The sequence below is a fragment of the Delphinus delphis genome, chromosome 7 (assembly GCF_949987515.2).
Source record: "Delphinus delphis chromosome 7, mDelDel1.2, whole genome shotgun sequence".
Lineage (NCBI taxonomy): Eukaryota > Metazoa > Chordata > Mammalia > Artiodactyla > Delphinidae > Delphinus > Delphinus delphis.
Window position 1 is genome coordinate 63,489,734 of NC_082689.1, and position 27,179 is coordinate 63,516,912.

Here is a 27,179-nt window from a genome sequence, read left to right on the forward strand (position 1 = left end):
CACAAAAATAGCCATTGTGGCATTGCTTTTAATAGCATCTGACTAAAACTGAACTAAAGATACAGTGATAGGGGATTGGTTACGGAAATTATGAGAAATATATTGTTGTGTATTACATATGTAAAATACATATTTTATGTGTTAAAATTCTACACAACCATTTAAGTGACAAACTACAAAGGAACAAGATATAACATTTATAGAGAGACATATATGTTTGGATATGCACAGAAAAAGTTCCAGGAAACAACTGCAAATGCTCGTCTCTGAGAAGGGAGTTTTAATTTGCATTAAATACAGCATTTTACCATTTGACAGTTTTTCCACAATAAGCCTGTATTGATTTTTTTCTTAATCAGTTTCCTTCCCAAGAATTACACAAGCAAGTTGAAGATAATAGGATGATAAGATAAAGAGGATTCTAGAGAGGAGCACAGTTAATGTGGCGCCTGGAAGCTGAGACTCCTTTTTCTGTCTGAGAATTGGTTTGGGGGCGATGTTAACTTCTTTTGCTACTCTTTCTTTCTGTACCTGAGAAATGGGAATAATAATAATAAAACACAAGTTTATTTTAGTGTATAATTTTAGGCCTGCAACAGCGCCAGCAACTATTTATTTAACAAACTTATATCTCATTTACGTATTTCAAACCCTGTCCAACTCATTGCCTTAGGCTTACTTAGCCAACAGAAATGGTGAGTCTGGACTTGCATTCTGAGAAGGTAACTGTACTCCAAATCTGCTTTGGAGCCTTGAACTCACCATGCTACAAGAACAAACATGACCCACAGAAGTGTAAACACTACCACATCAGGGGCAGGAGTCAGCAATCTTGAGAAATGTTTGACTGATGGAAATGAGTCTAACAACTTGATTTATGAGCCAATGTACTTCACATTGATTTTCAAATGCCATGAATTATTATTAATGAATAACTACAGAGCTACTCCTTGTAAACTTATGGCTTTCTAGCTCAAAATCTTGGACACAACTCCCATGAAATAGCAAGCAAGATATTACATATAATCGTCCATGTATTTTTCATTAAAGTATCACCTCAAGCCTTATTTTTATACCACCATTAAATTTAGTCACTGAATCTAAATTTATGGCTTTCCCTTACCTTATGATTTAACCAAATCCAGAATCCATATAGCTTTGAACCCATACATTTCAAAAATTTTTTAAAAATAATAAATTCCACAGTGTAAAATTCTTTTTCAAAGAGCTACTTTTAAAAAGTCATCCTAGAATGTCTTTATTCTTGCACAACAGATGCGTGTTCAAGTATTTAAGAATGATGTGTCATAATATCTGAAATTTACTTTGCATGGTCCAGAAGAAAAAAATAGAGAGAGACAAAAAAATGTTAATCATTGAATTCCAGTGATGAGAAAGTTTAGTATTCATGTCATTTTTTTAGCTTTCCTGTATATTTGAACATTTTCATAAAAGTCAACAAATTTTAATATATGCTATTCTACAGGTATAAGAACATAACTTTTCCCTAAACAGAAAAGCATGAGGAGATAATACGATGCCTGGGAGGTAGGATGGGGTGGGCAGACAGCTGTACTGAAGAATAACCTAGTTCTAGATTTTAAAATTTCTCTTGAGTTCTAGATTCTCAGTTACTTGTTGAATCTTGGTTACTTGTTACTTGGTGACTCGTTGCATAAAAATCTTTCTACCCTCAGAATAGCTTAATCATAAGGTGACTACTCAAATAACAGATTATTAGAAAACCTCATATAAGGAGGGATTTCCCTCATTCATGATTTCTTATACAAGGTGATTAACATTTACTATATCTATAAATGACTTTTATTTGTTATGAAAGAATATAACAAAATACTATTGCCTTGGGCTTACTTAACAGGAATAGTGAGTGTTTTGTTGTATTCTTTTATATAACAAATGCTGAAAAGGGTATAAACATATGAGATATATAAGTTTGTTAAATAAATGATTGCAGTAGATGTCAAAAAGTTCAATATTATAAACTTGAATGAATTTCTTTTTGTGTTTTATGGATTATTATTCCTATTTCTCAGGTAAAGAAGGAGCAGCAAAATGTCTTTTCACGGCAGATATTATTAAATTTCCTTCCTACCCAGAGCCCCAATCTGTTCTTCTTTGTTAAACAGCATGTTAAAACAGCTGTTTTCTTTATAGAGTAGGATAGTGTGTCAATATCACATCAAATTTGCAGCAGGTTAAGTCAGGGTGGGGCGGTTTCTCATACAGTTGGAAGAGGGGGGTAAATTGGTTTGATTTTTCGTGCAAGACTTCGGCAGCATTTATTAAAATTTTAACTTTGTACATCCTCTGACCCAGCAATTCTACTTCTATAAGTTAGGTTACAGTAATACACCTGAGTACAAAGAAGTCTGTATAGGAATGATGTTATAGCATTGTTTCTAACAGCATTCGTAAACAAATAATCCCAAACAATGGGATATTATTATCATATTAGAAAGAATAAAGCGGGTTCTACATTCACCAACACTGGAAAATCTTCAAGGCATAATGTTAAGTAAAAAGAAAAATAAGTTTCAGAATAGCACTTAGAGTACATCATTCATGTTTTAAACAAAATTTATATTTCCATGTGTGTGTGCGTGTGTGTGTATGAGTGTGTAGGTAAATGCGTTGAAAAAGTGCTGGAAGAACATATGTATCAACTGTTCATTCTGATCACATCTAAGGAAAAAAGTTGGATTGAGAAAACAGAGTGAAAATGGAAAGTTGTTGCTTTTTTTCTGCATTGAGAGTTTCCCAATGAGATTACAGACATATAACATCAGGTAATATTTTTAATGATTTTAAAAATGGAAGAGGTTTTATAATTTTAAATGCTCAAAATGTTTCAAATACTGTTTGTTTTGTAGATTAATCATTTTAGATACCAAAACATTTAAAAATCCACAAATGAATATCAATACATTAGAAATTAACAAACAGTTACTGCTGAGACAATACTACACCAAGAGTTCACAGTATATTGTGTTATTACAGTTCCAAGAAAACTAGGGGGAAAATTCAGAAGCTCCATTTAAAACTAGTGTGAAAACCCCATTATCTCTAGAATGCATAATTTGGAAGAATATTGTTCTACCATACTCCCCATAGCTCTCAGAAAAGCTCTGAAAACTTTGTCCCTCAACTGCAGTGTCATGGTCATTTGAACATTTAAGATTATGAAATGGTAGTCATAGAGCACTGAAGATTTTATCAATGAAATATATTATTTTTAAAGAAAACCATTCTATTATTCTGTGAGTCCAAAAACAATAGATTTTAACCAAGCTGCTTTTAAGATATCCTCTTTATAGAAATAAGCAGAAAGTGATCCAATATTTTCTGTGTTTTTAGACTAAAACATATGGATATGAACTAGTTGAATCTATGCACAAAAATCACAAAATAATAAGAACCAGAAAGCAAATGAAAAAGAATTACCCGCAGGAACATAGGAAGGCTTCAAACAAAAATTTTAAAGAAATTGCAGGCTACATGATTGCTTGTCAGAAAAGAGAAACCAGGATTCAGAAAGTGATTATAAAATTTTTAAAAAGTTGTAAAAAGAGAGACCAGTAGAACAGAGGGAAAATATTTTTTAAAAGATTAAAGCAACGTTAAGAGCAAGAGGATAAACAGAATAAACACTGAGTGAAAGGGATACCTGGCTGGTAGGTTTGACAGAAATTAATAAAACCACATGCAATAAAGTATATTAAAATATTGTACAGAAAAGGGTATGAAAGGTAGACCAAAGAAATCTGACATATGTATAATTGGTATTCCTGAAGAAGAGAATAAATGGAATAGAAGATATATCCAAATATGGAACAGAAAAAAACTTGTACTATTTAGGAATATTTAGATTAAAATATACATGTTTTTAAGGTAAGTATAATTTTCAAAACACAGCAAGTCTTAAAGATATTATTTTCAAAACAAACACAGTATTTCTATATCACAAACACTTAGTGTTCAAAATACATGGCTTATTCAAATTCAAAGTCTGAGTCCCTTGTCTCAAACTACAAATCCTCTCAGACCTTCTATAGTCAACGAACAGGATATAGAAGCTTTCCAAACATACACACATATCCCCTGTTTAACATCATTAATGTTTTCTTTTTAAAGTAAAGACATTGTATTTTGTCCCTTCATTAATCCTTATAAAACATTCTCACTGGGCTTCCCTGGTGACGCAGTGGTTGAGAGTCCGCCTGCCAATACAGGGGACGTGGGTTCGTGCCCAGGTCCGGGAAGATCCCACGTGCCGCGGAGCTGCTCGGCCCGTGAGCCATGGCCGCTGAGCCTGCGCGTCCGGAGCCTGTGCTCCGCAACGGGAGAGGCCACAGCAGTGAGAGGCCCGCGTACCGCAAAAAAAAAAAAAAAAAAAAATTCTCACTAATTAAATAAGATGGGAAAGAAAATGAATGTTTTTGACGACAGTTCTTTCTCTCACTCACTTTCCCTACATCCTATTCCTTTCTAAACAGTTTCTTTAACATATTAAATTTTATAGCCAAATACTAACCCATTTGGTATATAAATACACACACACCTTTACACAAGCATGTGTACAAACTTAACCCAAAGAGAAGAAATATGGTTCCATGCGTGAGGGCAAGTACCAGAGCAGAGCTTATGTTTTTCTCTGTAAGGAACCAATGACCTTAAGTGGAAGAATGGGTATTGCTGCATAGATTAGGAGTTAAAGTTGCCTTTCATCTTCACACTGCAAATAATTTTTCCTTAATTTATAAAATGGGTAAAAACTAATAAGGAGGAAGCTTCTACAGTGCTAGTAACGTTCTATTTCTAGGTCCACATTCTGATTAGTGAACGCATGGATGTGTTTACTTTGTTGTGATAATTCAATAAGCTGTAGGTTTTACGTGTACTTTTGCGCATGTTTCTGTATGTATGCTATACACACAGAATAAAAAGTTTACGTTAGAAAAATAAAGCACTTTTCAAACAACACCATATAAATATTTGTTAAGCGACTGATGATTGTACACTTGAATGATGAGTTTAGAGCAAATACCCATTAGGGAATTAGCTGAACTGGGGTTCCACCAAGGTGGAATTTTAAGCCAAAGTCAGGGTTCTATGCTCCCTTTTGTTGTACACATATGGCAGAGAGAGAGAGTCACTCCCTCCCTCCCTCCCTCCCTCGCTCTAGCTCTCTCTCTCTAGCTCTCTCTCTCTCTACCTCTCACTCTCACTCTTAGTCTCTCCACAAATCTAAACACTCCTCAGGACCAAAAAGACTGTTTAGTTTCACCTGCAAAGACAAGTATAATCTGTGTCAACTTCCAAAATGTATCCTCATACACTATTTACTTTTAGCAGTTCCCATTCAGAGTAGCCTCCTGACTCTTTAAAGTTGGCTTTTAAAACATAGGGCAGTAAGAAGTTTCTAGCAGCTAAGTGCATCTAATTCAGAAAAGCTTTAGACAATTTGAAAGGACTGAAATTCCTTAGATTTGACCCCTGAGTAAAGAATTAGATATTAGCTGGGAAAATGGAATGGAGAGAAAGGCTAACCACGTTTGGTTCTCCTTTTAATGCAACATTTTTAACTCATCTTCAATTCTGCAAAAGGGGGAAAACTGCTTGCCAAACAATAAACTCTTGCTTTATAATTGTGAGACGTAATAACAAATTCTATTTCTTTTTTTTCAATCATAAAAAGGAATCTGAAACTATGAACTTATTCTTGAAAACAGAAAGAACATTTATTCCATATTGTTTATTACTTATTTTTTAAACACACCAAAAAACTGAAGTTATCGGAAAAGATACTTGATACGATTTCAATTTTCTTAAATTTACCAAGGCTTGATTTGTGACCCAAGATATGATCTATCCTGGAGAATGTTCCAAGAAAACCATAATTCAAAAAGAGTCATGTACCAAAATGTTCATTGCAGCTCTATTTACAATAGCCAGGAGATGGAAGCAACCTAAGTGTCCATCATTGGATGAATGGATAAAGAAGATGTGGCACATATATACAATGGAATATTACTCAGCCATAAAAAGAGACGAAATTGAGGTATTTGTAATGAGGTGGATGGACCTAGAGTCTGTCATACAGAGTGAAGTAAGTCAGAAAGAGAAAAGTAAATACCGTATGCTAACACATATATATGGAATCTAAGAAAAAAAAAAGTAATGAAGAACCTAGGGGTAAGACAGGAATAAAGACACAGACCTACTAGAGAATGGACTTGAGGATATGGGGAGGGGGAAGGGTGAGCTGGGACAAAGTGAGAGAGTGGCATGGACATATATACACTACCAAACGTAAAATAGCTAGCTAGTAGGAAGCAGCCACATAGCACAGGGAGATCAGCTTGGTGCTTTGTGACCACCTAGAGGGGTGGGATAAGGGAGGGTGGGAGGGAGGGAGATGCAAGAGGGAAGAGATATGGGAACATATGTGTATGTATAACTGATTCACTTTGTTATAAAGCAGAAACTGACACACCATTGTAAAGCAATTATACTCCAATAAAGATGTTAAAAAAAACAAAAAACTGAAGTTAGCACAATGGGAGGTGATAGCTCTTATTAGTAACCATCCTTCTAAGTGGATTTTGCTCAAACTCACTATTCCCCTGGGAAATGTAAGTAATGACAGAACAGCTGGTAACCGGAGCTCAAGATCAAAAAACCAGGGGGTCAACGAATCAGGAGGTTCAGTTTACCCAGGTTACCTTCAATTCCAAGCAGAGGAGGATCTAAGCGGTAAACAGAAGATGTGGAATCTTCACTAAGTGAAAAGAAGCCAGCAGTTACAAGAAGTGATAAGCCCTGGTCTTAAGCTGGTGACTAGTTGCCCTCTACCCCATCGTCGATGGCTTGACCCTACTCCGAGGTGTGGGCCGGCTGGGGGCAGGGGCACAGCATGGGTACTGAGTGTGGCGAAAGCCTTCTGCTTGCGTAGAGCCCCACGGCGAGAGCCTGCCTCTGAGGGAGGCTAGGTCAGAGCACTGGACTCTCCTAACACTTCCTTCATTCAACTCTAAGATACAGTTCACTGCAATGTTTATTTCAGGAGCCCAGTTCTTTCCAATAAACCACAGGTACCTACCACCAGCAAAAGAAAGCTGTATACTTTATAAAACTCAATAAAACCATGAATAAAAAATACACACACAGAAAACCACTTGATCGCCTGAACACTCCCTAGAAATAACTGCCGAGTTTATGACGGCCACCTGTATATCTATTTTTGTTCTCTTCTCCAGTCCCTTTGCAATTCTGCAAGCAGCCATTTAAGTGTGGGTGCTTAACCCGCGCTGGGCTGAAAGCGGGAGGAAAATAAAACTGGGTGCGTGGTCTCAGTAACACAGGACAAACGTGCTGGGGAGCCATCACCACACGAAGAACTGGTCCTGGGTATCTGCAGAATGAGTTCTGCTCTCAGGAGCTCCAACCCACATTTAATGGGAAGCCCTCCAATCACATGTTTTTTTAGAAAGCCATGAAATGTACATTGACAGTGGGGCAGGCAACACATCTCAATCACCCCGGATGCTTCTCCCCACAGCCAGCCTCATTTACCTGTAGGAAGAGGAAGAGTAGCCATTTTTATTGTAGAAATACTCCTGGCTGGTGACCAGACCAACTTGGGCGTTACAGAGCAGACTATTAGGTGGGGTGACCAACTGTTCCCGTTTTTCCTGGGCTGAGGCGTTTCCTTGCATAGTTCCAGATATACTGGGATCAGGGGGTCACCCTACAATGGCACTGTGAGCATCCCATAGCAGCCGTGCTCTCCCAGGACCTGGACCTGGGTGGGTGGCACAGAGCAAGTTACTTCATTTATCTCTATAGGCTTTGTTGTCCTGATACAGAAAATGGGAAGTAGAGATTCCTAGCTCTGCCAGTATTTCTCAAAGTGTGGTTTTCAGAACATCTGTGCCCTGAAATAGCATCTGGCAGAGGTGTTCCAAGAGGTGGTGGGATAGGGGTGGTAGGAACAGTGTGCTCTGGTTGGGGGGGGTATTTTTCACTCTATCAATTCTATGTTTAGAATTTGCTTCACATGGTGCTAATAAGAAGCAGACCAACTTTTAGTCAATTTTATTGTTTTCTTTTAAGTCTATTGGTAGGTAATACAGCCCCTTACTGCCTGCACCCAGGGCAGACCTCTCCCACCACTACCACCCCTCCCCTCCTACTTCGGTACAACACTGGTGTGTAACACATGATAGACTCAAATATGTTTTAATGAACAAGTTTTCAATTTCCTTTCTAAGCAGAAAATCTGTGACTCTGTTAAACTATTACTGAATTAAAATAGAGGCAGTTTTTGGTAATTTGTCACTCCACAGCACTGTAGTTTCATCTCTGCCTTACTTCCTCATTTAAAAGACAACCCACAAAAATGTCGTATTTGATCATCCTAAGATGCCCTCTATCAGAGCCTAAAGAAACTAGCAGGCTTGTTAATCTATTTACACAGCAAACTTAATGATATGCTTAAGCTGCGCAGAGCTGCAAAAGTGCCTTTAGTAGAAATCAGGTACAACCCCCTTCTGAACGAATTCGGTCAGGCTAGGTTAGCCGTATTCATACCAAAGGAAGTTCAAATTTGGGGGTGTAGATTTGTTTCTCTTAAGGAAAAAAAATACACATATTTATTATTTTCAGCTAATTCTGAATGTCTGCATCTTCACAAGGACTCTAGACTGAATTTCTTCTTAAGTCTAAAATTAAGACAATCCACGAGGGTTAAAATTCTGAAAGAAATCAATAAACGTCAGTCTCAAGGCTTTCCTTTCTCTGGGAGGCTCTTATGAGAAAAAGAAAATGTCTGAGCTGTCTAAATGGTAACATACAATCTCAGCAAAGTGCATTACATGACTATGAGATACATACGGCCCAGCTCTTCACTAACCTGCTGGGATTGTTTTCTGCTGACTACAGTTGGAAGAATCAGAATGTTCCTTGGAGGGGAAAAAAAAGCGAGAGAGAGAGAGAGAGAGAGAGAGAGAGAGAGAGAGAGAGAGACAGAAGAGGAGAAATAGGGAAAATAAAACTCAAATGGCTATGCCAGCAACCCCAGCTACTGAAAGCAGGAATGGAGCCTGACATACACATTCATGACATAAAGGTAACGCTAGTAAAGGGTTTCAGAAATCTCATGGTAAAGTCTCATTTCGAAACCTTCAATAAACTTGAACAGCAAGTAACTACCACCTCCATGAACTAGGCATTGCCCTAAAGGCAACGCATGCTTTCTCTCATTTAATCTTCACAACAACCCTAAGAGTTTCAAATGGAAACTGAGCATGAAGAGATTAAGTAATTGGCTCCTAGATCTGTGTCTAGTAGGTGGCACGGCCAGAATCCAGTCTAGGTCTTAAATCAATATAAATGGTGAATTTGATGTTTGCCATTACCAGTGGTTGAAGACCCAATCAATTTTCCCTGGAGACCACGTGCAATTAAAAAAAACGACCATCAGGGCCAGATGGGGCAATGGGAGATAGACTGGGATATTTGCATAAGGCGTCCCTCCACTGAAAGGCAGTTTCCAGAGAAAACTCCATCTAGTGGAAGACCATCTTCCTGGGCTCTCTCTAAAGGCTGAGCCCCCTGAGAAAGCTTCAGGCTCTAAGTGGTACACAGCTGCCCATCACTTGTCTAAAATCCTACCATTAGAAATCCTACCATAGTTTTCTGCCACCAAATACAAGGAAGTCTCTGACCTACAATACACTATTAACTGTTGAGAAGAAAAGGCTAAGAAGCATTCTCCTCCCTAAATAGGCATAGCGCTGAAGAGATTGGGGCTTCAATGCCTCTTTAAAACTCTAAATATTTACTCTTCAACAGAACAAGTAAATCCTCCAGCTCCAGGATCAAATACATAAACAGATTCTACTGCCTCTATAAGCCATACCCTCTCCCGACCCACCCCCTGCCCCAGAAAACACATACCCGACACATGAAATCACATTACAGAATATTATTTCTCAGTCATGCTAAATACTGTAGTGTACCATGTTATCAATTATTTTTTACACAATGTATATTTTTAGGAAGCAGTTGAGTCTCTTTCAACTACATTTTTGCAGATAGTCTTCTAATATCACAAAGTAGCCCCATTCCCCATTTTATAAGTGAGAATACCAAATTTCAGAGTATTCTGTTCACTACTGAATAGCTGAGAAAAGGCAGTGTTTGGATTTAAACCCAAGTTTCCAGTCTTTCTGATACCTCTTCCATTTTCCTTTTAATTCTAGTTAGGAATATACTTTTTTTTTTTTCTGAAACCAAACACAAATACTTTTTTTTTATGGGGTATCATTTTACATCAGTTCCATTAAAACCTAAAACCAATTTGCTGTACTCAAGTTAGGTGGCATAACAGTATTTTAAGGAATACACATTTCTAATTAAGTCCTATAAAAGTACACAACAGTAACATAATTTAAATGCACTGTCACCCTCCAGTGTATCCAAGCACTCAAAGATATCCACACTCCCACTGACACACAATGCCCTTATATTCTCTTAATCTCCAGCATGCCTAAGTGACTGATTCTCAATTTTCCTTCACTCAAGCTATTGTGTCCAAAACTGCCACTCTGCTTAGAGCACCAAGTCACTTTATTCTGCTTTGAAATGGTGATCTACAGAGCCACTTAGACTAGCTGGCAGCTTTTACTCTGATACTTGCCAAACTGTGTCCCTGGACAAGATTTTTGATGGTTTTCTTTGCCTCCCTCCCCCACTCTTAACTCTGTGCTGTTCCTCTGCTCTCTAAACTAAACCTCCCTGTGTTTTTAAAGGATCTGTAACAATGAGAAGCAGAAGGAACGAAGGTGGAGAGGGAGAGAGAGAGAAAAGAAGAAAGAGAGGAGAAGTAAGGGAGGGAGGGAGGGAGAGGGAGGGAAAAAAGAAGGAAAGGAGAGGAAAGGAAAGAGGGAGGAAGGAAAAAAGAATCACAATTACAGCTTCAGGACAGCAACAATAGCTTTGAAACCTGAAAACCTCACAGATAAGATGTGGCATTTATATAGGCACTGGCAAGTCACAAAATGTTACTCCTAGGTCACTGTGTGAAAAAGGCCACCTAGCAAAGGCATGTATCTTCCCTGCAATGAAAAACCATTTGGGTGTAAAATAGCTAGTGGGAAGCAGCCGTGTAGCACGGGGAGGTCAGCTCGGTGCTTTGTGACCACCTAGAGGGGTGGGATAGGGAGGATGGGAGGGAGGGAGACACAAGAGGGAGGAGATATGGGGATATATGTATATGTATAGCTGACTCACTTTGTTACACAGCAGAAACTAACACACCATTGTAAAGCAGTTATACTCCAATAAAGATGTTAAAAAAAATTAAAATTAACACATGTACACCTTAAAAAAAAAAAAAACAACCATCTGGATGTCTCCAGCTCCACCCCTGCCAAAAACAACCGCCACGAGCCAACTGTGAGGAAATAAAAGCAAAAGTAGGAATAGGAAGCAGGAGTGGTCCGAAAGAAATTCACTTTGAAGACCAGTAGTGAGGAAAAGAAAGTCCTCCTTAAAAAAAACAAAAACAAAAACCTGCCCAAAATATTCTCATAAATGAATCATAGAAAGCTGTGTTTTGTACAATGCAACTTTGAAAACTACTTTTCAATAATATACTTGCCACTGCTTACAATCGATTGCCTTATAGCATACAGCATTTAAGGAAAAACTATGTTCAAATTTTCAGGTGTTTAAATCATTTGCTTACAAAAATGGTTGTGCAATTAAATCAAAAAATACAGAGGAAGGTCAGATCTACTCTTCTTCCATGGCAAAAGCTTCCATTGGAAGAATCTCTGGCCTAGGTCACCCGCCTACTAGAATTTGATCCTATCTTCCTGGTTTGCTTTAAATGGATCGTGAACTCACTAGGATCCCTTTACTTTAGTCCGAGGGATCCTCTGAAACTACACAGTGTGCTTTTCCAAAGACACTTTGCTCTCCTCTTCTGGACATGCCAATTATTAAACTGTTATATCGATAAATAGATTGTAGGAGGTTGTTTGGTTGACGTACCTTTCAAAAAAGGCCCAGGGTACACGAGTGCTCTCTGGCCTTCAACCTTCCTTCCATCACCCTTCATGGAAGTGATACTTATTAATAACTAGAAAACTGTCAAGTTTAGAAAATGAAATCAGGTATTTCTAGTAAATGACTTTTTCTTTAGTCAGTGAATTTTCTTTTTTTCTATTACTGTTATTTTTAATTGTGGTAAAATACACATAAAATTTACCATCGTAAACATTTTTAGTGTACAGTTCAGTGGCCTTAAGTACATTCACATTGTGCGACCATTACCACCACTGATCTCCAGAACTCTTTCATCTTGCAAAACTGATGAAAGTACATGAGAATACTCATCAAACAATAAGTCCCCATTTCCCTCTCCCTCCAGCCCCTGGCAACCACCATTCTATTTTCTGTCTTTATGCATTTGACTATTCAAGTTACCTCACATAAGTGCAACCTTACAGTGTTTGTCTTTTTGTGACTGGCTTACTTCACTTAGTATAATGTCTTTAAGCTTCATCCATGTTGTAACATGTGTCAGAGTTTCCTTCCTTTTTGAGGCTAAATCATATCCTATTGCATGTATATACCACATTTTGTTTATCCATTCACCTGTCGGTCACTTAGGTGGCTTCTACTTTTTAGCTATTGTGCATAATATTGCTATGATCATGGGTATACAAATATCTCTTTGAGACCCGCACTTCAATTCTTTTGGGCATATACCAGAAGTGCAACTGCTGGATCATATAGTAATTCTACTTTTAATTTTTTGAGGAAACTCCATATTGTTCTCCACAGTGGCTGTACCATTTTACATTCCCACCAACAAGGCAAAGGGTTCCAATTTCTCCACATCATGACCAACACTTGTTATTTTCCTTTCTTTTCTTTTTCTTTTTATAGTAGCCATCCTAACGCTTGTGGGGTGATTTGCATTTCCCTAATGTTTAGTCTACTAAGTCGCTTTTATCCAAATGTTCAGAGAAACAATATAAAGGTGTTTAGGCTCTATCTCTGAGTTTTCCTTCATAAAAACCCATTCATTCTTCTTTTTTTTAGTTTTGTTTTTAATTTTTTATTTATTTTTTGGTCTGCAATGGGTCTTTGTTGCTGTGCGCAGGCTTTCTCTAGTTGTGGCGAGCAATGTTTACTCTTCATTGCGGTGTGCAGGCTTCTCATTGCGGTGGCTTCTCTTGTTGCGGAGCATGGGCTCTAGGCACACAGGCTTCAGTAGCTGCAGCATGCGGGCTCAATAGTTGCGGCACATGGGCTCAGCAGTTGCAGCGTGCAGGCTCTAGGGTGCACAGGCTTCAGTAGCTGTGGTGCGTGGGCTCAGTAGTTGTGGCTTGCAGGCTCTAGAGTGCAACTCAGTAGTTGTGGCGCTCAGGCTTAGTTGCTCCGCGGCACGTGGGATCTTCCTGGACCAGGGATCGAACCCATGTCCCCTGCATTGGCAGGCGGATTCTTAACCACTGTGCCCCCAGGGAAGTCCCAAAACCCATTCATTCTTAATCCCTGAAACTTATTCCAAGCCCTTTCTCTCTGCCTCATCTTCCATAATAAAGTCAGGATATTATCTACTTCATCCTCTTGCATGTATCCTTTCCAGTATGTATTAACAGAATCTGAGAAGCTTCCTTCCTGATGATGAGGACTTAGGTTGTGGAGGAGAGGCAGGAGGCAGAAAGAAGTGAGTATAAACACATGACTAGAGAAACAGACAATACGAAACCATCCCGATTAAAAAAAAAAAAAAAATCAGGGCTTCCCTGGTGGCACAGTGGTTGAGAGTCCGCCTGCCGATGCAGGGGACACGGGTTCGTGCCCCGGTCCGGGAAGATCCCACATGCCGCGGAGCGGCTGCGCCCGTGAGCCATGGCCTCTGAGCCTGCGCGTCCAGAGCCTGGGCTCCGCAACAGGAGAGGCCACAACAGTGAGAGGCCCGCGTACCGCAAAAAAAAAAAAATCAAAGGCCACCATTTCCTACCCAAAAAGTTGAGAAGCTCATCCCAGTAGGAAAATACACATGAATTCACAGAAAGTGAAATACAAGTGATTAATAATAAATATTTGAAATAAGTTCATCATGAGTAACATAAAACACACATTACAAGAGTAACATTTTTTTCAACTTTCAAAGAAAAAGATTTCTTCAAATAATAATAATCTGCATGCCAATAAGGAAATACAAATGAATAAAATCTTTCCCAAAACGAATTTGGTGATTTGTATCTATCAAGAACATTAAAATATTTATCTTTGGGCTTAGAAATGCCACCTCTGGGGAACATTCCTTAGGAAGTCATCAGTAATTGGAAGATTTATATACACAAACTGGAAACAGCCTAAGTATCCAACAATAATGGGGGACTAGTGAAATGAATTATGGCATATCCAAAGCGTAGAATAATGTGCAGCCACTGAAAACACTTTTGAACAAGTTTAATTACATGGAAAATGTTCAGATTATATCATTACATAGCAAAAGGCGGCATATAAAACCATATATATATATACAGTATGAGCTCATGATACTTGCTTTAAAATAGGAGATCAAAGAAATTATTAGGAGATCAAGAAACCTGGTTCTAGATGCCTACCTTGTTATTTTAAGCTGTGTCAAGTTAGGTGCATTTCCTAAATTTTCTATCCTTAGTATCATCTGTAAAATATTGGGAAGATTAATATCTACCACACAGGGCTTTTAAGAGGATTATACGATGTAAACCACGTAAAGTAATAAACTCATACTAGGAAATAAATATTAGTTGTTATTTTTTTAATTAAAACTAAAAACTGGAGTCACTTGCAGTAGTCCAACATAAAACAAAACAAATGGTGAGCTCCAAGTTACAACTGCAGACCACATGCCCTGGGTACGCCATCATCCACAGCAGTACCCCAAAAAAGGCATTGCGAGAATCACCATTTTGTATTCAATCAGGCCATAGCACAGGCATTTGGAGAAGTCAATAGAAACTATCATGGCAGGAAAAAGATGACAAAAGAGCTTATGAAACCATTTTTTTAAAAGAGAGGATGTGGGAAAGAAGGATCCAAAGAATAACTTTAGGCATAAAGATTTTCAGGGCATCACTAATACAGAAGGATCCTTGTAATACGAGTGGCAATCTTGCTAACCTCTTATTTTTACAAATAAAAAGAAAAAAAAAATACCCCCCTAACACCATTAAGTGGCACACTAGTTACTAGCAAACAAAATTTAGCAACTTTGGTATCCTGACTCCAAAGTGCTTAAGAAATAAATCGATCAAATGAAGATGGGAGGGGAGAAAAACAATATAATTTTGAGGGTCATGGCTTTGTAAGAAATAGATGACCAGTAGCTTTAGAAAATCTGGTTTGCTTGGTGATGGAGGAAGGAATGTGAAGTGCGTGTAATAAACATTTAAAATCTTCTATGTACAACATGGACCGAGATTCTAGTGCTCACCAACGAAGTGCTATCAGGTGAGTAAAACAGGTAAAGAAAGCCTGAGGCAGGTGCAGTGATCTCCTATAAAGCCATGGGACTGGTCTGATGATGGAAGAAATTCATCTGAAACTCCATTATCTTGCCAAGGCCACCTGCCCTTCCCCATCACAGAAGACAAAACACTTCTGAAATACCTTTGGGACTGGAATTGAGGAAAAAATCTAACCCTGTCCATGGAGAATTCAAATACTTTCAACAGAAAAGTCATTAAGTGAACTCAGGTTGTTAATTTCATCAGTCCTTGATGACATTAAATCATTTGTGATCATTTAAAGTTATCTCACCTGCCTTCCCCACTATTCTGCTGCCCGTTAAGAGTAATGTCATGTCTTTTATCCACAAATCAACCTATTACAAATAGCTACACTATTGCACCCTGTAAATACAAACCTTTTATTTTGCAAGATAAGAAGGCTGTACCAAAGTTCTGCAGAGAATACCACCCCTTTGATTTTAGGTTGTTTTCCAATGAAACATCCATTGTAATCCAATTTTTCTACCCCAGTCAGAAACTGTAGGCGTCAACCTGTTTGTGTCTGCCTCTTACACCTCTTACTCTTGCCTCTTACACCAGTCTGGCAAAGCAGGTATCTGTAGTTTTAATCTGAATCACACAATCATTTAACAAGCAGAAAAGGTACATTTATGGAGTTAAACATCCAGGATGGATTGCATGAAAAAAGCATGTTTGTATGCAAGTTGTTCTCAAGTACTCCACCTTGGGCCATTCTGGCTGCTATAACAAAATATCGTAGGCTGGGCGGCTGATAAATAACAGAAATTTCTCTCATAGTTCTGGAGACTGGGAAGTCCAAGATCAGGGCACCAGCAGATTTGGTGTATGGGGAAGGCAATCTTCCTGCTTCACAGACAGCCATCCTTTTACTGTGTCCTCATGATGGAAGGGGTGAGGGAGGTCTCTGGGGTCTTTTTGAAAAAGGCACTAATCCCATATATGAGACACCACCCTCATGACCTATTCACTTCCCAAAGTCCCCACTTCCTACTACCATCACCTTGGCATTTGCAACTTATGAATAAGGATCACCACTTATGGATTTTGAGGGCACATGAACATTTCAGTCCATTGCACACTCCAGTCTTCTAAAATATATCTGACAATATCAGCCTCCATTACAAGCTACATTATAGGAACATCCTTCAGTTATGAAACACCTGACACCCCACTTTTTCCTGGCAGTCATTCACTCACACCTCCCCTCTCTCCTCTAACCAACAGAAATACATTCTCACTCGTCTTCTCTCTGTCCTCTCCTCTCGTCTCCTCAATGACCTCACCCAAGGCTGCTGCTAAGGCAAAGATATTAAGTAAACGCATGATAAAAATTGACCCACTGGCCAGACATCCCCTCTGATACAACTGAGACACTGTTGTTCTCTGAGGATTTGGTGGCAGGAGGTCATTATTTGGCTGAATGAGCCAGGTAAGACTGGTGTCAGCCTCTGAAGAATGACAGCTCTCCCATAGCTTGGCACTTGAAGAAGCAACCTGACAGGAATGAGCTGCTCATTTCTTACCCAGACATCACAAGAGATGCAGATCTACTCTGGGATCCATCTAAAAAAGGTCTGAGGAAAGAGAGCAATTGCTTTCTCTGGAGAATCTTCTTTGTTGGTTATTCTGAAAGAGTGTCGCTATTTGGATCACAAATGATAATAGCCCAAATGATTCTTTTAACTCAAATCGTAATTGAAAAATACAAGAAACAAAACGATTAGCTAGGATATTTGTATGAAAAAAATCTCTTTATTCTTAGATGACTAATTTATACCTGCAAAAAAATAACATTTAGCCTGCTTCAAAGTTTCATGAGATAACAATTAGTAAGCTTCAAATATATAGCATCCCTACAGGAATGAGATAACTGGGAAAGTGCAAGCAACCTTGGATTACAAAGACCATCTGCTTCACTGCATAAATGAGAAAATAAGGCAGAGAGAAATTAGGTGGCTGCCCCAGCGTGAGGTAAGATTGACTAGAATGCGAATGTTCCGATTTTCCATCAGTACTTTCTGCATCTCTCTCCTAAACCCACAAGAGAGAAAATGCATTAATGTTATCTTTTGTAACAATAACTCAAAAAATTTTTATTCCCAAGTAGAAATTCTGCAGAACTTTAATCCCACATTTACGAATACCATAGCAACACACATTTTTTTAATGAATTTAGAAGAAGCATTTAGTATAACTCCAGAGAATGGCTCACTGTGGCTAAACAAGCATTAAATCAAGACAATTCATCAAAGACATGATAATGCTACATTATTCAATAATATTCTGCTCCTTGTCAACAAGCCAACAACAGTACACACTACAATTTTCATTCTAGGAGAAACCATCCCATTATTTTTAAAAAAAACAGATATTTTACTCAGTCAATCAGGTAATATCTATGGTGATCTTTCTGGTCCCTACCCAGAGCTAATTGTAGTTTAAAGACTAATGTAAAAACCACCAGACTTCAGGCTGTTCACAGAATCAGCAAAAAGTCATTGAATTTAGGCTGCTCCATTTTTAACCAATCATGCTGGACATTCATATTGCTGTCCATATGGTACTATAACATGGCATTGCTCTGGCCACCAGTGCCTTCACTGCCAACACCCAAACAGTGGGGGTGAAAACGGGAAAAGCCCAAATGGGCAAAGCCCGATTCAATTAATTCTTTAGTGCTTCTCTTTACAGAGAGAAATACGTAAGACTGAGAAGAATGAATTCAAATTCACAATTTTTGCCTCAACAGGGCATTAAAGACCCCCATTTAATAGAAATCAAGGTCTTGGATAATCAGCTGTTTCATAGATATGTTCTCAGCTCTGAAATAAATGACAGTAGGAGATAAAAGGAATAGAATCCTGGGGGAAAGAAATCCTGGGGGATTTCCCATTACAAATCATTTCATTTTTCAAAGAGATTTACAACCAGCTTTTTAAAATCATGTTATACGTTACAGAATACTGCAAAAGAAAAACATTTACCCACAACATGTTAGAAGGGTACCGAAATTGAGTCATACCACTGCCAACAATATCGCTTGGTTCAGTTATATTGATTCAGGTCCCTGATGGGTGCTGAAATGAAGGCCACAGGTTGGATACCAGAATGTGTCATTTAGGTTTGAGAAGAGAAGAAACATGCAGAACTTGTAATTCTGGATACAACTATACCCTTGTATTTTCTGAGAAGTGAGAGAATCCCGAATGGTTAAAGACAGAGCTGTCACTACTACAGAAAGAAACAGACACCCTTCCAAAAGTCAGTAGCATCCTGTGGTATATGGGCCATACTGGATTATTATGCTGAACATTAATCATAAACTTTCACTTTCCATACAAGCTATTAAATCACTTCAATTTGGATCAATGGCCTGAAAGAAACCCACCAACTCTCTACATATCAATATGAGGACATTTGCTGTGACTGATGGTTGAAGGCAGCTGACCCCTTTGTGTAAATTCTAAGTCATGGGATTGTGCAAAGGAAGAAAAAAATGTTCAGGAAGAGGAAAAATGAACTTCCAGTTTGCAACCATGAAATTAGCTTTTTTTTTTTTTTTAAAGCAGAGAAAGTCAAAGTACAAAGCTATCTCCATTCTCTAACATGCATTTTTTCCAACCAAATGAACAGTCTGGAATCAGCTTTCTGCCCACAGGTCAATCGCTGACGTGGTTTTGTTTTCCAAAACATAGGACTACACATCTCTTTCAAAATGCATTAGCCAGCTAAAAGTGAGCCCAGCCAGAAATGATCAGCCAGAATTGATCAGATGTCATTCGGCAACTGTGTGTAACCCCTACTATGAGTCTCCACAGAGCACCCGGCGTTCCCAAGAGGCTCTTTTGGGACAGATTGCAAGGTCAGATATGAGTTCCCATTTTCTGTAAGTAAACATCTGCTCTACAAAGCAACTCTAACCCTGCAAACACAACACACCCACTTTCTCACAGTTAAGTCTCAGCGCTGGAGAGGATCAATGACGTATCTGTGCTAGATTCCAATCATTTCAAAACAGGTCTTTAAATCTGTTCCTCTGTGCACGTCAATCTCTGCATGTGAACAGCTGACTTAGTTCTCAAGCAACAATACTGCCCATTGAAAAATACACCTTCCTTAAACAAAAGATACCTTTTGTTCCCATGAAGCATTGTCTGTTGCCATTTCCAGCAACAAATGACACAAAAGACAAATTCTGCCATCCTCAAGAGTGGTTTTGGACAAACAGAAACACCAAAAAACAGAGCAAAAGCTTACGAAACAAGACCAAGGTGAGTTGGGGGTAGAGGAGAGGTGGAGTGAAGTGAGAAGTGGAATCTATACTCTGTGATCTAAGAAGTTCAGCCCCTACTGATGAATGGGGGACGGGGGAGGGGAAAGGAATGGGAGGTTGAGGTTTTCAGTTGAGAAAAAGAAGTGTGTTGCTGTCCCGGTTTTGTTTCAATAGCACCCGGAGAGTGCGTGGCAGACACAATCTAGTATGGTGACTAAGACTGATTCAGTGAGTAACACAAGTTTGTTTATGACACAAAGGAGCTACCCAACCAAAACCGGCAATTACACAAACAATAATATGTTAATTCTTTTAAATTGTTTGTGTTTGGGTACCAAATTAAAGTTTGTTTATTAAATTTCATAGGAAACATCTATCAATTTAATATCACCATTTTGCAGGCTGCGCACCGTCCTGGAAAGAAATCGCTAATGGCCCGGAGTCCTGGAAACCTACAAACTACTGTCACCTATTTCCCAGCACTGTGGTCCTGATACTCAGTGTCACTGATGGAAACCAAACAGCGGCCATAAGCCAAGGAGTCCCTGGTGAATTTGTCCAAAGCACAGTCCGGACAATCCGTGCGCCCGGGTGAAAGCGTTTGGAAGTGTGCGCGGTTCCTCTGCCCTCCGGGCCGCGCGTCCGGAACGTTCCTGGCTGTCAGGTGGGTGGCGACAAGGCTCGGCAGGGAAGCGCTGCCTGGCAGCACAGCGTGCCCGCGGGGCGGAAAGGGACCAGCCCGGCGGAGTGTGGCGCGTCCCAAGGCCGGCAGTCGCTCACCTTTGTTCGCCCGCCCTCTCCGCGAGGAGGAGAGCGCGGGCCAAGCAGGAGTGCGGGGGGCTACCCCAGTGCTCCGCAGGCCCTCCCCAGCGCCCCGGAGGAAATCCGGAGGCAAGCCAGAGCCGCTCCGGCTCCCACAACCGCAGCCAGGCTGAGGGGTCAGCAACCCCTTCCCGAACACAAAGGTTGGGAGGCGTAAGCGCGAGCGCTGGGGGCGCGGGTGCGTGCGCCACAGAGCACGCGAGTGTGCGTGTGCGCGCGAGGGTGTGCGTGTGTGTGTGTGTGTGTGTGTAGGGGGAGGGGAGGAGCGCTCGCGAGGGTGTGCGCGCGAGGGTGTGCGTCTGTGTGTGTGTGTGTTTGTGTTTGTGTGTGTGTGTAGGGGGAGGGGAGGAGCGCTCCAGCCCGTCTTACCTCTCGAAGATGAGCCGTACCATTAACATGCAGAAGGCCAAGGGGAAGGCGAGATAGAGGTCCTCAGCCTGCGGGAAGGTGGCTTCCTCCGTGTTCTTCAGGTCCGCCCAGGTGACATTGTGAGGGAGCCAAAACCTCTCGTTCCAGAACCAGGCTAAGATTCCTGCCATCTTGCTTTGTCCAGTCCCGTCCTGGGCTCCCGCGGCCCGCCGAGATCTCCGCCACGCAGGGCGCCCGGGGATGCGCGCGCGGCTGGCTAGAGCCTGTGCCGCCGCCGCCGCCTCCTCCGCGGCCGCTGCTCTCGAAGGCTCGCGGCGAGCCCCGGTTCTCTCCTCCCTCTGGCCGCGTTGGGAAAAGGAGCCGCCTCGCCCGTCACATGGCAGCCACGGCCGCTGGCCCTGATTGGCTCGTCCTCGCGTCAAGCAGCCAGGCACACGCGGCCGGCTAGCCCACGCCCCGAGGGCAGGGCGCAGCCGCTGCGCTCAGGGCGCCAGGGCACCGTTCTGGGGAGTGCCGCCCGGCCCCGCGCTCACAGTGCTCTCGAGCGGCGCTTAGGGCAGCGACCTGGGTTCGGCCGCCCGAATCCGTTCCGGCCCCGGGGCTTGCTCGCACATGCTCAGAACGCCGGCTTCTGCCGCGCTGGAGTTTCAGGGGTTTCGGTCGGCTTCCCGTGCGCGTACAGGCGCTGGGGAGGCAGGTAGGGGTCGGGGCGATATTCAGATCCACCCTTGCGCCGAGACAGAACAGCAGAAGGAGAAGTAGGGGGCGCAAAGAGCAAAGGAGGAAGAAATAGCAGGTAAAGAGTCATCCACTCCAGCGCTTGGAGAAGGAGGGGGAAAATCGGGTTCTGGGGCAGGATGGTTTGGCAAGAGGCGTCTGCCTCCACGCCGCGCCCGTCTTTCCCCATCTCTGACCTTCCAGCCTGGTTTTACTCCGCTCGTCAGCACAGTCCGCGACCCCAGGGAAAAAGGCCCTCCTTTAATTTATGAGGTGGTAAGAGAAATTAGGCACTTAACTGCTGTTTGATAACGATGAGAGGATGTTGATGATGATAACAACCGCAGCCTTCTGTAAAACTGCCCCACTAAATGAACCTCTCAGAAGATGGCTCCCGACCCCGTTTTGGCTTGGCCCATGGGTAGTGAACCTGCACTCTGCTACTTGATGGGCTCGTTGTTAACGCCTTTTGCATCGGAAACCTTTAAGGTGTTAAGTCTTTGAGGCCTAACCCAGGCACCTTGACTCCCACGATACGTTTCCTCACTGATAGGGAAACCATGTGTGGATCAATTAGGTGGTACATGCAGAACCTGGTTCCAGGGAATACTTTGTTGATTTTTCTCACAAACGTTCATTTCCTGCCTGGTTCTGCTAGTAAGTTCTACTGGACCCTTCCAAGAGAAAAATAAACAGGCTCTTAATACTTCTTTACCCTCCCTCCCCCTCCAGCTACCACCCTCTTTTCACTCCTTGCCTTTAAAGCGCAACTCTAAAGAACTGCCTATATCTGTTGCTTCCACTCTCTCCCCTGCATTCGCTTTCGAACTTCTGTTTGAGCATTTGCCCCTCTTTGCTGCACTGAATTGTTCAAGGTCACCAATGATCTCCATGCTGCTAAACCCAAAGGTCAGTTCTCAACACCTCTTATCAGTAGCATTTGGCCAAGTTTGTCAGTAGCTGCCTTTTGAAACACTTTCTTATCTTGATTTCCAGAATCCACATTCTTTCTGGTTTTCCTCCTACCTCATGACCGCTTTTGCTGAATCTCCTTTCTGGTTACTCCTCACTCCTTAAAGTTGGTGTGGCCTAGGAGTCAGTCTTTTGTCCTCTTCACTTTTCCACCTGTGTTCATTTACTTGGTGATCTTCTCCAGTCCCATAGCTTTCAATGCCATCTGTGTGGCTTTCAGTGTCATAGTGATTGCTCCCAAATTTGTATCTCTAGCCATGAACTTCTCCTTGAACTTCAGCCTCCTAAGTCCACTATCAAGTCAACTACTCCCCTTGGATGTCTAAAAGCCATTTCCTGTCCAAACTACTAATCTTCCCCCTAATTTTTTCCCCCTCCTGTCTGGAGTCACCTTTTTTCCTTTTCTCTCTCATATCTCCTTTATAATCCATCACGTATCCTGTCACTTCCATCTTTAAACCGGAATGACACCATCTCTCACCACTTCTTCTGCAACCATCTTGGTCCAAACCACCACCATTTCTCTTCCGAGTTACCCTAGTAGCCTCCTAACTCCCAATTTCAACACTTGTCCCTCTACAGTCTATTCTCAGCTCATGTGATCCAGTTGAAATGTAGTAAAATCATTTCTGTGCTTAAAACCATACTGCTTCCCCATTCCTCCTCAGTTGGAAGCCAAAGTCATTTCAGTGACCAAAGATGTGGCTCCATGTTACCTCTCTGACCTCATCTGTTCTCCTCTCTCATTTCCCTGTCCCTTACTCAGTGTGCTTTCATCACACTGGCCTCCCTGCCCTTCCAGCAAAACACCCAGCATGCCTTCGGGCCTTTGTACTTGCTTTGCTCTGTCTCTGGAACTTTTCCCTCAAGTATCCATGTCCACTCTTTCTATAATGCCACTCACTCGGTAAAGCCTTCCCTCGACACCCTAGTTAATCTATAATTGTCACTCCCCACCCCTACTCTTCCTAATCAACTTTCTTGCTTTGTTTCCCTCCAAAGCGTTTATCACCATCTAACACAATTTATTTTTTACTTTTTTTTCAATTGGTCTCCCCACACGCACTAAAATGTAAGCTTCTGAAAGTGAAAGATTTGTGTCTATAGCTGTTTTATCCCTAGCACTTAAAATAGTGCCAGCACATAGTAGGTACTCAATAAACTATTGAATTAATGAATCAACACTATTCTAACCTCACAAAAATCTCTAGGAGAGGAAAAAATCTGAATAAATAATAGTGTTAAATGTTTATAAATTCATGTGAAGAATAGTGTGGGCATAAAGAAGGGCTTCATCAGTTCTAAAGTGGGGTAGGGGTGGTGTCCTTGAAGTGGGTTCATCAGGGAGTAGTTCATCACCATCCTCATTTGAGACCATGTACCCAACTGCTCATTGTTACTGGTGACTTTCCAGGAAAATGCCTTGACACCAAATGCATTCTTGTAGGCCACAGAGAGGAGTTCTATTAAGGTCTCTTGCCACCTTTGTGGCAAAAGGTCATGTCATGGTGGACCCTGGCCTTCTGGACCAGGCAAACCCCCTCCACGGCTGCCACTGGTTCCTCATGTCACTCTCACGTATGACCTGACAGGACCTTGCCTTCTCTGCTTTCCCGAAAGACCCACTGTGTGCCCACACATACACACACACATGCACACGCACACACACACACACGCACACACACACACACACATATATGAGGAAGTGTTGGTGACTTAGTGCCCTGGGACCTGAACTTTGATCCTGGGCAATGGAAGCCAGTGGTACATTTTCATTCTTTTCCCTCCCCTGCCCTGGGACACACACAGTAGCTTCAAACAGCCTCTCTGAAAATGTCCTGTGATACACAGCGCTCAGCTTATTTCAAAACTGTGGCCAGCTCAGGAATTGCCTTGTATTTCCTCTCTTTCTCTGTCTCACTCTCCATTTCTTTCATTCCTGCTTCCCTGAAATTACACCTCCCTGGAAATGCTCTTTTTTTCTAGAGAAGCCAAACTAAGATCATGTTGCTCTCCTATTCATCAACTCTGAGAAGGTGGTGAGATTTCAGGAACATTTTGAAAGATAGCTTTTGTTGGACCCTGGAAAGAGAACTCACGGCTTATCTGTGAATCTTGCACAAATCACTTAGTTTCTAAGAGCATGTGAACACCCTCCTGCGTAAGCTGCAAGTACCTGTCTTGCCTATGTCACCTGACTATCATGAGGTTCACATGAGATAATATATGGGAAAGGGCTCGTAAACTCTTAATAACCTCTATACACATGCACAGTGCATGTTTTGTTTTGCTTTTTTTTTTTTTTTTTTTTTGCGGTAAGTGGGCCTCTCACTGTTGTGGCCTCTTCCGTTGAGGAGCACAGGCTCCGGACGCGCAGGCCCAGCGGCCATGGCTCACGGGCCCAGCCGCTCCGCGGCATGTGGGATCTTCCCGGACAGGGGCTCGAACCCGTGTCCCCTGCATCGGCAGGCGGACTCTCAACCACTGCGCCACCAGGGAAGCCCTGTTTTGCTTTTTTATGAAAAACAATGGATGAGCAAGTGAAGCACATCTGTTGGCCAGATTTACAATCTTCAGTTACTTCCTTGTTTTCACACCTAAGGGACTGTATTCATTTAGAAGGCCATATTTTTAAAGCAATACTATCTTAAAATGGACTTTATGCAGAAAACAACAGGCAAGATAGTGAAGGATATGGAAATCTTGAGGAGACATTTAGTATACATGTTAAGTGCACTAACTTTGGAGTTTTACAAAATGTAGGTTTAAGTGCTGGCTTTGCCAATAATAGCCTATTCTTCCTTAGAAAAAGTTCTTAATTACTTAACCTTTTAAAATCTCAGTTTCTTCACATGTACAAAAGGAATAATACTATTTACCACATGGGGTTAAGGTAGGATTTAAGTGAGATCATGTAAAGTGTTTAACAATTATATGGAGGTGGTTACCATTATTATTATGTACTGTCGCAATGTGGTGAAAATTCCATTGTTTCAGGGGAAGAAGGATCAGACTCTGCTGGGATAATTTACCTTCACGGCAGGCTGAGCCTTTCACATCTGAGGATGAGCAGGCCTTTACTTCTGAGATTAGTGGAATTAGCTTTCACTCAGCAGGGGAAGTGAGGATGATGTCAGGAAGGGAGAGACAGGGGAGTGGAGGGAGATTTCAGAAGCCTGTGCACCCTGCGTGAGATTCTTCCTGATGTTTTTGCTGCTAAGCTGCCATAACGTATTAGACACAAACTGCTGAAAACCAGTGATGTTTGGGAGAAACTTGTAAAGACACCAAGTTTTGATATAAGCGGCTTGTACAAACATGAAAGCCGGAGGATGTAAGCCGAAAAGAATTTGAAAAATTGTGGAGATGTATTTTAAATCTCAAGAGGTCAAGAAGCTGGAATTTGAGTCAGGTGTTAAGCAGCCAGTGTAGTCCACAAGGATAGCTGTATCCAGTCACCCTGTGGACCATGGCAGAAACTAGGGGAAAGAAGATTCTTGGGAGGCCTGATATGTACGTTCCAAGATTGGAAGGGCTGTCAGGTGGGGGCAGTTTGACTTGATCTGTGCGGATCTAGAGGGCAGAACTTGGAACAATTGGCTTAAATATCTGCAAGGCTAATTTTATCTCGGTAGAAGAAATATGCAAAGCTGGCCAAAAATGAATCAACGGTCTCATCAAGCAGGGAACTTCCTATCATGGGAAGTGTTCAGGCAGGAGTCTACCTGTTAGATATGTTGGGAAAGCATTCCTGTCTGAAACTGACTTGGAAATGGATGCCTTCTAAGCTCCCTTTAGTACTTTGGAGCTAACAGAAAACACTATTTGGAGAAGAATCTGCCTTGCCCTATGAATTTTTGCAGTTGGAAGAAGACATGAGGCAATGCCCTAATACTTTAGGACCTCTTCCGTACTAAATTTCTACTCTCTTAGAGGGGAGAGGGAAGAGGGAAGAAGGAGTGAAGGAAGAGGAAAGAAAGAAACAGAAGGTAATTACCGTGGGACAGAAATACATTCAAAAGTTAGAAAGAGAAATTTAAAAGTCCAAAATAATAGATCACTTCTTGCTAAAATGTTCTGATAAAGCCTAAAAGGGCTGGAGTATGTTGCTAGCTGCCTGCAGGATCCCAGTTGAAAACAAAATCAAAGGACTTAGGCCACATGGTTATATTGGCAGAGTCTGTTAGATACCGGCTTCCATCCCTAGCACTTTGAACATTTTTCTGTGCTGTTTTTAGTAGTGGGAAATTAGACATCAGAAATTACTCTGTTATATGCTATTTGAGAACTGATACTACCTCAGATGACTGTGTTCTTCCTTTCCTTCATTAGTTGTTAGAGTTTAAGTTCATCCTCGTGTGGATCTAAGGAGGGTAGAATTTCAAAGATAACCTTTCCTTGCAATCATTTAGTTTTGCCTTCAGAACTGCATCTAAGGC

General features: G+C 41.3%; 1 protein-coding gene across 4 annotated transcripts in view; it reads right to left on the bottom strand.

Moving 5' to 3' along the window:
- The window catches only part of CERS6 (ceramide synthase 6), a 324,738-nt gene extending 303,302 nt beyond the window's left edge, over positions 1-21,436 (bottom strand). For 3 of the 4 annotated variants that reach the window (XM_060016639.1, XM_060016638.1, XM_060016640.1), the window contains exon 1: positions 21,052-21,436. In XM_060016639.1, coding sequence (XP_059872622.1) covers positions 21,052-21,221 — 170 coding nt within the window. In that variant the 5' untranslated portion in view covers positions 21,222-21,436. The remainder of the gene's footprint in view (positions 1-21,051) is intronic. The other variant, XM_060016641.1, reaches the window with a different exon arrangement.
- Positions 21,437-27,179: the final 5,743 nt, after the last annotated feature.